The sequence below is a fragment of the Procambarus clarkii genome, chromosome 35, assembly GCF_040958095.1.
Source record: "Procambarus clarkii isolate CNS0578487 chromosome 35, FALCON_Pclarkii_2.0, whole genome shotgun sequence".
Taxonomy (NCBI): domain Eukaryota; kingdom Metazoa; phylum Arthropoda; class Malacostraca; order Decapoda; family Cambaridae; genus Procambarus; species Procambarus clarkii.
The window spans coordinates 29,214,957-29,227,456 of NC_091184.1; the positions used below are offsets into that span (position 1 = coordinate 29,214,957).

Consider the following 12,500-nt stretch of genomic DNA (forward strand, 5'->3'; position numbering starts at 1 on the left):
ATGATGGGTATTATTATGCCCTACATGTAAGGTCTTTTGTTTTTCAGTATTGAGACGTATTTGCCAGTCTTCTTACCATTTGTGGACTATGTACGTAGATTGCCTTGCAAGGCTTCAATATCATTTTGTATGAGTCCTCTGCAAATTTGATAATGTTATTTGAGATTTAGTTTCTTTGTCAATCTTTTGTGTTTTATTTTGTCATAAGATGCTCCCACCCAGACCCACCCAGTAATGGGTGATAATGATTAGATGTTTTTGTGAAGGAGGTTGCTTAGTTGTTGTTTGACCATTCTTGGGGTCAAACACATTTTTTTTAAGCCCATGGATGGTGCCACATGTTCCCTCAATCTTGCTTTCATGTAGGTCAGTCTTTGCAGATTTTTGTGTTTCTGCTGAAAGAGGGAAATCATGCCTTGGAAATGGATCCTTCTCTCCTGAAATTCTGTTCCACTTCTTGGCTGTGGTATCAGGATTCCTCTTCACCAAGACTAGCAGGCAGTTCCTTATGCTCTGAGGGGAAGTCTTGAGAGTTTTGCAGATCCTCGGTGTATGAGTTTAAAAAGGTTTACATTTAATATGGTTTTGATTGGGAACATTTGTATACTCTCAATTGGATCTGTATGATTCCACAGTGTCCTCCATGAGGTGGGGCCTTCCAGACAATTCCACCTGTAGATTTTATCCTTTGCCACAGCACTTTTTTTTTACAGCTGGCTTTAATGTGCATATTTGCCTGGTGGTGTTTGTTTAGTTCTTTGGCTTCCATGAGCTCTTCTCTCAAGGTGAGATAGTTCAGCTGTAGGGGTTGGATTATTTGCCTGCCCTTTTTGCCAACATTTGCTGAAGCTTCAGCCTTGCCCAAAATGCTCATTCTAATCCATGAGGATTCGTTGCCAATTTCATTGATGCCTCTTTTTACTGCAGGTGCCTGATCCAGGCCTCCTTAGACTTTTGCTCTCCACTCAACTTTTTCCCTCATTTTTCCTGAGAAATAGGTGCAGCAGGTGCTAGAAAGTTTGAGTTTGTTTTTCAACCCTGCTCTAGGTGTTTCAGCTGGACCCTGCCCCTATGTGTGTGTGCGCGCACGAAGGGGGGTCCGAGATACAGAAATTTGGAACAGTGAATGGAATAGGAGTTCTGAGGCATCTATTCCAAACATGAATGCTATTTCCTTGTTCTTGGCTCCTGAACACCAGCTGTTTGGAGTCTTGTTATCCTTTTTTTTCAGTGGGTCCCAGTGATGGTGTGATAGAGAAAGTCTGCAGCACAATCTTATAGTTTTGACTGTAGATAAATGAACATTAGAATGTATGTCTGGAGTAGGGGGGGGGGCTCTGTAAAGATTCCTCCTATGCCAGGAAGCAGTTGGCGACTGATTGTGTTAAGATTTCCAGTGTGCTGCAAAGTGAATGTTGACCTGGTTGTTTAAGGATGTCTATAGAAGAACAGAACATTGCCTAAGGAAGTAACCAAGGGACCTGCCCAGAATGGAGTTTTTTTATCTACACTCAAAAGCCTTATTTTTGCAGCATGAAATTAGCATAAATTTTTAATATAAATTTGAGGTCTTGAGTGCAAGAATGAGAGATAGTTAAATATTTCCTGTCAGTCGTTCTTATGAAAGTAAATTTTTTTCAGCAGGTAATTTTGATGTGTATACTTTTATTTTGATGTATCAGTTTGATGCAAGAAATGCTCTACTGCTTTATTAGAAGATTCATGGCACTGCTTAAGATCTCCAGATATGACAGGGGCTCCATGGCTGTGCTTGAATGTCACAGGACAAACTGAAGAAACAAGGTCTGAGGAAGTGGACTTTTGATCAACTCTTGAAAACTCTAGAACATTACTAGAGGGTTTGAAGACTTTGTGAGGAGCAAACTTTGAAAGGGCTGTAACTTGTCTCTTGCAGCAACTAATGCATGCAATCGTGATGGTTCACAAGATGCAGCGACTGGCCCTTTCCTCCACGAGCATGGAGGTGGACACTCCTCCCGCCTGTCCCCCGATTACGGAGGAGGCAGAGGCGAGGGAGGAGGAGGAGGAGGAGGCGGCTGTGGTGAACCCAGGTCAGCCTGCCACCACCCACTAGTCATCACCCAGTACATGGAACTGCCTCCACCCATAGCCTAAATGTTTTAAAATATGACCTTAATGTTTGCCATCAGACTTAAATGCTTTGCAAGACAACATAATACTACATAAGTGTTTGCAACTTTGTATAAATGTATTTAATACTGCCCAGATGTTTTGTAATACAGTACCTGTCATTTCAGTATTTTGCATAATATTGCTAACAAAATGTTATTTAGAGCAAGTCTGCAAGATCACCGAGTGTGCATTGCAGTTTTATTAACAATTCTAAACACCACATATACAGTATGTATCGTACATTTATTATGGTATACGACATCAGTAACAGCTATCCATCTAAATGAAATAAGCATTTTAAAACTGTATAGTGCTGGGGCCCAAGAAGTGCCTTCACATTGCTTTTACAATGTTATACTGCATTCAAAATTAAAAGAGTATACCCTTATCATACTACAGTATATATACTTTTAGACTCGGTTCGCCATCAGGGGTTTAGAAATCCAATCATTCAGTTATATTCATCAATAACATATCTTTCAAGGCAAGCACTATTTTCATTATACACTCATCAACTAAATTTTATTTTATTTCATTTGGATTGTCATACTCACATGTAAGTAAATGCAAAATCTCTCATATTCCTGAGGGGCTACTCAATTTGGAGACAACAGAAAAATTAGGAAAGGTGGAGGTGTTGTCATACCGATGAAAGAACACCTGAAGGTAAGCAAATTAATAATCGACAACCCACGAGAAATTGACATAATGGCACTGTAGGTTTGGAATCAGGATGATTAATTGATAATTATAAATACCTCCAGTTCACCTGCAGTCTGGACTGGAGGTATTTATAATTATCATTATGAGAGGGCCTCATAATGATCATGACGGAGATTATGGTAAGAACAGATAAAAATATATCACAACTATTGGTACTTGGTTACTTCATCTTGAGATCTGTGAGGCCTATGAAGTAAGAACAGAGGACATTTAGACTTGGAAATTTGTAAACCTCATCCTAGAGACATCCATGTATTAATACATTAAACAGTCCACAAGATTGAGAGAAGGGGATATTTCATCAATGCTGGATTTGATATTCACCAAGAAAGAAGAGATAATTTGACATTCAATATTTTCCTCCCTTGAGTAAGAGTGACCATGTCTTCTTGGAAATAAAATATGGAATGTGTTATATTCTAGAAGAGAATGGGGGAAATTAAACAGTTTAAAAACTTTATTTTAGGAGAGGACACTATGGGGAACCTAGCAAGTTCTTTAATAAATTTGATTGGAAACACTTGTTGGAAGGAATGAAATGAGATGTATGCCAAATTTTGTTAAGATACATGATAGTGGCACAAAATGTTATTACAAAACAGAGATGCACAATTAGAAAACAGGATTGATTCAGCAGAAATTGAGAGGGGGGGGCCAAAGAGTGTGACAAAAATGGGTTCAATATGAGAAAGTCTAACTCAAACGTACCAGCAATACAAACAAGCAAGAAACGACTACATGGCAGTGAGAAGAAAGGCAGAAAGAAACTTTGAGAATGGAGTAGTGGACAAATGTAAAACAGAACCAGGCCTTTTCTCTAAATTTATTAAAAGCAAGCTGCATGTAAAGGATGGAATCCAGAGATTGAAAATGGGGAACAGATGCACAGAGAATGAAATGGAAATAAGTGAAACACAAAATAAACAGTTTCAAAGTGTTCGTTTGTAAATGAGGTTTTCAGAGAACAAAACACAAGATGCAGAAGGTTTGAAGAAGTGGAAAAATTACTTGAGCTAGAAAGAAACAAAACAGTTGGGCCAAATCGAGTTTCACTCTAGATTCTGAGAGAATATGCACTTGAACTGAGCATTCCACTTCATTTGGCATTTCAGACATGTTTATGTACAGGAATCTTATCAGATATATGGAAAAAAGTAAATATAGTTCCAGTCTACAAAAATGGTATCAGAGAATACCCCTCAAGTATAGACCTGTATTACTGACAAGCATGGTAGTCAGAACACTTAAAAATAAATAGTAAAATCCAAATGGGTAGAATAACTGGAGAGGAATGATACAGTGACAGACAGACAATATGGCCTTTGAACAGAAAGATCCTGTGTAACAAATTTTAAGTTTTTGTGAGCCACAGAGATTTTCTAGGAAAGAGATGGTTGGGTTAACTGTTTATCTAGACCTAAAAAAAAAAAAAAAAATATTTTAAAGAGTCCCATGCAAAAAGTTGTTCTGGAAAATGGAACATGCTCGAGGGGTGACAGGCAGACTGCCAATATGGATGATTTTTTTTTTTAAACAACAGAAAGATGATGGCAGTAATTAGAAGTAATGTATCAGACTGGAGGAGTGTTACTAGCAGAGTACCACACGGTAAAGTTTTAGCACCAGTAATGTCCATTGTTTTTATAAATGATCTATCAGAACGAATACAGGGCTATATGAACATGTTTGTTGATGATGCTAAGCTATTAGAGAAGATAAGAGACTTAAATGATTATCATGCCCTTCAAGATTACCTGTACAAAATTAGTGTATGGAGCAACACTTGGCAAATGTAATTCAGTGTGAATAAACACATGTTATGGAATATGGAATAGGAGTAAATAGGCCACACACAACCTACAAATTATGTGGAAAGGCATTAAAGAACTGTCAAAAGATGAGACCTAGGGTTCTGGATAGTAGACTGTCACCAAACCACCACATAAGGGGCATTGTGTGAGAAGCATATGTTATGCTTTCCAACTTCAAAATTGCTTTTAACTACATTGATGGTGAAATATTAAAGACTTTGTTCATGATTTCTGTGAGACCAAAGTTGGAACATGCAATGGTTGTATGGTGTCCAGGTGTTAGGAGGCCTGGTCAGGGACCAATCCACAGGGACATTGGGCCCTGAAATCAACCCAAGTTCTGTTGAAGATCTGCCCATATCTTGAGAAGGATTTCAACAAATTGGAAAAGGTGCCAACATTGCTTCTCTGTGGGCTTGGGTGTCTTGTCTATGAGAGGCCATCCTTCTGTTGAGGGTTCCACCCTCTCCATTAATGCTGGGCAAGTCTGTGCCTTGGTCTACTTCAATGACTGGCTGGTTTGGGCTTCCAGCCAGTAAACCTTCCTCCTGTAAACCAGGAGCCTGTTTTTTTCTGGCTGGTCAGGTTTGGCTCCTTGGTCACCTTGCAGGAATTGCAGTTGGTTCTGTTGCAGGTCCTATCTTGGCAGGATCTCGCTTCAAACTTTGTCAGTTTCCTGTCCTTGCGGAGGGTGGCGCTGCTCCTCTTGGATTTGCTGTTCTCTCAGGTGTTGCGGTGTCCACATTTCTCAGTACCTGCTCAAGTGGTTGTGCATGAGCCAGCATTTTTTGCTTGCATGTCTTTTTCCCTTGGGTGAGGTTTAAGCTCTGAGCTGTATACTGGCTTCTCTATACAGAGAAGCTGTACTGTCTTTATTTTGCTTCTACAGGGTCTGTTGGATGCAGAATCCAGGGACCCTTCATTAGTTTTGGTTTCCTAATTCCTTTTTGGGCTTTTTGGGGTGTGTGGTCTCATATCTCCTTTTCCCCTAGTAGGCACAGCTTTATCTGGTCACCTCATCTCTGGGTTGGAATTTTGTGCTCTGTGCTCCTCAGAATTTCCTGGTGGTGGTTGGTTCGTCTTCATTGGCAGCTTTGCTAGTTTACCAAAGTACAGCTTACTCAGTGGCTCCCTTGTCTTCCTCAGGCTTGTACTCCTGCTCTGCTCTGCCTGTTCCCTGGTGACTCTTTGTCTGAGTCATGGGGTTTACTTTGGTCCCTTCCTCTGTGGGTTTGAAATCTTGAGTATAACTTGTCTTATGGATTCTCAGGGTTTGGCTCTACACATTATTTGCATGCTGGGCATTTCAGACATTCTTGGACACACTCATTTTTATCCCATTGCCATGGAGTGGACTGTTGATGACATGTCCTCACACAGTAAAGGCTCTGAAATGGCCTATGTTGGTACTGAAGCATTTGGTTTGACTCTTCTTTCTCAGTTCCATTTTTCTTTATGATGAATGTGAATCTTTCTCAGGTTTTTCAGGGGAAGGGGGGGGGGGGGGGGGAGATGTTTTCAATGAGACTAGGACATTTCATCTGATCTCTCAGAATCTATGTTGGCACAGTTACCTGTTCTCCCCCTTGGATGTCCTGCTCAGTCGTCTACCCCATTTTTTCACTTTGACATTCGCTGTTGGAGAGGGTCTCATTCGCTGTTAGCAGTCTCCGTGGTGTAGTGGTAAGACACTCGCCTGGCGTTCCGCGAGCGCTAAGTCATGGGTTCGTATCCTGGCCGGGGAGGATTTACTGGGCGCAATTCCTTAACTGTAGCCTCTGTTTAACACAACAGTAAAATGTGTTCTTGGATGAAAAAACGATTCTTCGCGGCAGGGAATCGTATTCCAGGGACCCTTAGGATTAAGGACTTGCCCGAAACGCTACGCGTACTAGTGGCTGTACAAGAATGTAACAACTCTTGTATATATCTCAAAAAAAAAAAAGTGACACTCCCTTCAGGTGGTGTCTCACTTGTTTCCTGTTCTGATGTAGGATTTGCTTCAACTACACTACATTTTTTTTTTTATCTATAATGGCTCATCTCCTATTCAGCATTTAGTATGATTGCACTGTCATAGGTTCATTTGGTTGCCTTGCCCCAGTCTTATCTTTTCCTGAAGTTACAGGATGCCTATTGCCATATTCCTATCCACCTCCCTGTTCAGGGATTGGCTGGAGGTTTCATGGGTTCTTTCATTTATCACTGGGCAATTCTGTTTGGTCTCAATTTAACTCCCACGACTTTCTCCAGATAAACTTGTGTTTACAACCTCCACAACCTTCATACACTATGCGCAGAATCTAGGTGCTAGCTTATTTAGACGACTAGTTAGTTTCAGCCCTCAGTTAGTGTCTTGCATCCAAGGATTCCCTTCATGTATTGACATGTTATGATTTCCTAGTCAATTTTCTAATGTCCCATCTGGTTCCAATTCAGCATTGGTCTTTGTTAGGGTTAGTTTGACATTCAAGGATTGCCTCCTCCTCGTGTGTTTTTTTTGGAAAACCTCCCGTCTTCATCTGGTTTTATCCAAGCACCAAATTTCTCAGTGAGCTCAAGAGGTTTCCAGGTCACCAGAATTTTGCATTCATTTACTCATTGGGTCAGATTTGCCTTGAGCCATTATACTGTCTTCTGTATTGGAAAGGTTTTGATGCACCAGATTGCTTGTTACCAGCCACAATTCACCTGACAGGGATTCTGAGTCATCATTTTTCCTCTAGGTATCATGGACTTTGGTTCCTAGTGTCTTTCCTCGCCATCAGTTGAGCTGCTCATTGACGCTGCTGATTTGGGTTGAGGCTTCATCTCCAGTTAGTGGGTGTTAAATTGCAAGTCAACAGGAAGTGAGGAAGTTACATCAACAGTGAGGAAGTTAGTGGCAGTAGGGATGCTGTTTCATCTCCAGTATGGATTTGGTGATACATCTCCATTCAGATTTTCTTTCCATAGTTCATTGCCTGAATAAGAGTGGGATCTTCTCCTTCCATTTCCCCCTGTGATGGTGGTCCCTGCATATAGTGTGTGTCTTCTGGAATTTTGAGGTTTAGTTCTTAGTGCAGTTCACATTCGAGGGGTTATGAATGTACAGTACTCACAAATACCACTCCCATTTTCTTATGATCTCAGGAGAATGGGCAGGGACAGGGGTCTCCTTCCTTTGGTTCTGGAAGACATTTGGAAGGTTGCAGGTGAATCTGTGCACTTCAACATGGAATCACCAGATTCTGGTGTATGTGGCATCATTTCCAGACAGCCAGATTGCAAACCTTTATGGGTTGAGTCATTCTCCTAGCTCCACTGTGGCTGGCACATCTGGAGTTTCTAGACCTTCTCTAGCCCTTCTCTCTCATTGTAACCATCTGGTTCCATTTCTCAAGCTTTGTCTATAAGCAGATCGGAAACCAGAAGTTTTACCTGATTTTCTAAGGAAAGCCCCTTTGGCTCCCCTAAAAGCTCCCCATCAAAGGTCCCCTACCCCTCCATCCCAATTTTAATTTTGGCATTTATGGCTTTGGTTGGTAGGGATCTCATGGGCTTATAACCTTATTAGTGAAAAAGCAGCTCCTATTTTCTATCCTACATTGTGGCTTGCTGAGCTTGAAGCTGTTGCCCTTGTATGTATTACTTGTGACCTTTTAAAAGGGTTCTCATATCGCCACTGATTTACGTTTGGAGTGTTTTGCACTTCTGATAGTCATTTTACTGGGGTCAAACTGTGGAAGTTTTAGTGTTTCATTTGCATTGTTCATTGTCAGCAGTGTGAGTTGGAATTTTGGAGGGAATTTTGTCAGTTTTTACCCTCAGTCAGGTTTCTACAGAGTTTTCAGCTGTTGCAAAATCTTTCATGATTTGACACACAATAGATTGCCATCTCATGCCAAATACAGCTTCTTCCTACCGATTGGTTTTAGCCAAATCTCTCTCTTCTGCTATTCAGGTGGGTTTATCTTCAACAACTATTAAATTAGCTAGAGCATTCTTTCACCTACATCCCACTCATTCTCCTGAGCTGTAGTGGTTTTTGGACCAGGTTCTTGATTTCTTGTCTTCACCAAGGTTTCATGTGTCACTATTGGCTGAAGATATGCTTGAAGCTACCTTTTTGGTAGCTCTTACGTTAGATAGTCATGTGGAGTAACTCCATGCCTCCCTTCACTATAGGGATTTTTGTTCTTTTGGACCTGGAGATTGGATTATCCAAATGTAGACTACATCTTCCTATCTTACCAAGAATTATTTGGATTCATTTTGGTGTAAGCTGAAGGTTACTGATGTTTGGTGTGTCAAGCCAGATATTTGTCATGCACTCTCTGGTGGCTGCTATTTGCAGGTACAGTATTTGCATATGGCTCTTAATATGCTGTAAGAAGTGCCCTCCTCCAAAACTAATTTATTGTAGATTTTTCACAGGGTGACCAAACTGAATCTGCCAAATGTCAACCGTCAATCTAATGACCTTTGTAAGCTTGCTACTCTGGTGGCAATCTTTTAACAATACCTGTACGTCAGCAGTCATTATTAGGATCCATGGTTTCTGGTGCTCAGATAGTGCTAGCAATCAAATACTGTACCGCCCAGCCATTCCTTGTTCTCTACATCTCGCTGGATCCGATGTCCAGGGCATTGACATTCTCGTATAAGCTCCCTTTTCTTTTAATTATGCATGGTTTCCCATTACAGGTTCCCATGTCTTGTAATAAAGTGTTGTGGGTTCCTCATGTGAGATAACGTGGGAAATAAACTCTCGATAGGTACTGGGTTGGGGGTAGGGACAAATTCATAAGTAGGGTGTTGAGTATAATGAAACAGTCCTTACTGGAAACCCCCTCAATGCCTCCTCTTTTCCTACTTTCCAATAGTATCTGAGAGTTACAGGCTTAAGTGTAATGCTGGTGACCTCGCCAGATCCCTGGTTGACTAGCACTGCTATCTGATAGCAAGAAGGGGAAGTTGTAAGGTGATTTTTGGTTAGTTTTTTTAGCATTTGTTTGATATTCATTTCTCATGAACATTTCTCTTAAGTATTCCAAGTGTTTGTGTTGCCATTTCAACCATTTTGCACGGGTTTTCTCAGTGTGTGGAATCTTATTACTCCCTCGACTCCCCAGCTTCTTTGATGGGTGCTGAATTCTGGTACTTGCTCCCAGTACTTCACAAGATGGTCATAGATGCTCGTCACATTTGGATTTAGAATTATAGCTCTGGAGAACCATTGAGTGACCTCCAGACAAGGGCATTTCATCATACTAAATTTTTGCATAATACTAAATTTCATGCTTTTTAATTTTGTACATATGCATAATCAAACATTATTTTAACATACTGTAGTTTGATACAAATGAAGATGTGAAGCTGTATTACTTAATATATATAGTATCTGGAAAGAACTAAGATTAAGAAAAGATTCTCTATAAGAAAAAATTCTTAATGCCAAGAGAAAAGTCCATGTACAGTAAGTTTATGTAAGAAAACTTGGTCATAATAATTTGATATGGAGGCAGTTTCCTACTTGCTCTCTGGTGCTTGATTACATCACATCACAAAATTGTGTGGATGTCTCTTTTGTGACATTGTTTTATTTTGTTTATTCACTGCTTTCCGATCAGTATCTTTGTTGTAGATATCTGTACAATCAGAAAGCTGTTACTCGTAAAGATCATTTTTCATTGTCACTTTATTGCATCCACTGGTCTAACTCTAATATAGTACTGTACACAATATGTTGTACACCAGAAGCATTTATAAGACTTTCATAGTCTGAAATTACAATACAATATTATTTGTATTATGTGCTTCATTATTGTTAGACCATATAATATAGTTGTAGAAGCAAAGTTTGATAGATACATCACAAGCAGTAGTTAGAGAAGCACCAGGGTGCCTGGCGTGGTGGCTGTGGCTTTGTGTTAGATTAGGTTGTTGTCTGCCTACGCAGTCGTGCCGCATCTTAAGGGGAATGGCAATCCAGACCCCTCTGGCTTACACCAAGAAGGGTTTGTTGAAGCTGCATGCATCTGTAGCACCAAAATGCCTGTTAAGTGTATTACTGATAAGGATACTTAGAGTCTATCCTATCACATTGATTGGCAGTAGAAATGAGAAATGTCTCTCTTTTTTCTATATCTGTTGGTGGTTAAGCTCAACAGATATACAATACTGTATATGTTTACAAAATATTTAAGGCAAAACAATATGAAATTTCTCCATCACTGTGATTAGTATGAAATAGATTCTAAGTACTTATAGTTCTGACATTTCACAAATGTAAGCATCCCTCTCCTCTGACCGTAGGAAGGTACCTTTAGTCTAGTGAGTGTGAATAGAAAATGACTTACCAGAAGATATACAGTTTCTTAAACTCTCTTTAAATCTTAACATGCATAATCCAAAAAGTGTCAAAATTTAATATAATTACTTGCAATTAACATTGTAAAGGAAAATTAATTGCAATCTTGATGAACACCATGTACTTTCACATTTAAAAATAAATTTGTTTTGCAGAAATTATGTTCATAAAAGTTGTAGAAGGTAGTTAGTTATATTTTTAAGACGTTACTTCCATCTCTTTTTTTTTTTGTATTAGTATATAAAGGTACAGTAAAAGTACGTAAAGGTCATAAGTTTTATTTTAAAATATGAAAGATTTTAATCTGGATCAACTATACAATGATTGAATATTAATTACAGGATTGTCCAACAGTTACCATTAAAGAGAGCTTATGTTTAATTAAATATAAAAGCATATGTGTAATTTGCTGACATGTCACATACCCAAGGGTTACTTTAGCATTTTCTTGCTTCCTAAACAGTTTTAATAATAGACAAAACATATTTTGTATGTATTTTCCAATATTCTTACATAACCAGTTATTGATTAATTCTACACAAATATTTCATACCAGAACAAATTGACCACTTGATGACAATTATAATTTATAATTAAGATGTTCCAATCAGTAATGTCACTGGAACTACTGTACTGTGTTATAACTCAATATTAATCTAAATGTTAATGGTTTGTTTACAGAGTACACTATCTACCTCTTTCTCTCCCCCGGTCCCACCTTCCTCCTCTCATTCATTCTTCCTCCCGTTCCCCTCCAACCTTATTCTCAAAGTTGGGTGATTATGAGAGGCAAATTTTATATTTTTAGGATGCTAGCATTTTAGAGGATATCTTGTGAGACATACAGGATACGTATATGTAATTTCAGATATGCTCTAGTATTAATTGAAACCTACTCTTCGCCAACTAGCTTTTATATCTTTTAAATGGTTTGAAATTTATATTTTCTCTTTAGTACCTCAATTAAGGATTGTTATTTCAGTGCAAAAGGCCACAGAACACGTAACCTCAAAATGCAAGAGAAACCAGTGATATAGGAAAATAGTCTTAGTGCTGTTGCTACTGGCAGATCGTAATGTTAGGTTGTGTGTTGTTTTTCTCACCAGTTCTTACTGATTACAAGTACTGTATAAGAGACAAAATCCTGATAGGACCATAATTAAAGTTTGTATGAGAATTGCAACTTATCCATTGGGTACTAATCACTGTACTTGAATAAACACAAAACTCAAAAATTTATAAAGCAATAATAATACTCTCAAGGAGACTTACATTTGTGGAAGAACTCCTCGTTCGCACTCTAAGAGGTTAACGCATCACAATGATTGCTAGGTTAATAACCCAAATTAGTTAACAATTCCTACCTATTTAGGGATTTATGATTATTTTACTTTCTGTGAGTATACTGATTGACTTTCAAAAGTAGGAACTATGAATTGTCTAAAGAGTAGATCACAAAA

The 12,500-nt window shown here is 39.0% G+C and overlaps 1 protein-coding gene across 2 annotated transcripts in view; it reads left to right on the forward strand.

Moving 5' to 3' along the window:
* The window catches only part of CaMKI (Calcium/calmodulin-dependent protein kinase I), a gene marked incomplete in the record, with an annotated part of 195,607 nt that overhangs the window by 170,298 nt on the left and 12,809 nt on the right, over positions 1-12,500 (forward strand). Inside the window, 1 exon segment of one of the 2 annotated variants that reach the window (XM_069336228.1) lies at positions 1,916-2,072. Within the exon segment in view, the coding sequence (XP_069192329.1) occupies positions 1,916-2,072 (157 nt within the window). 2 annotated transcript variants of the gene reach the window in all.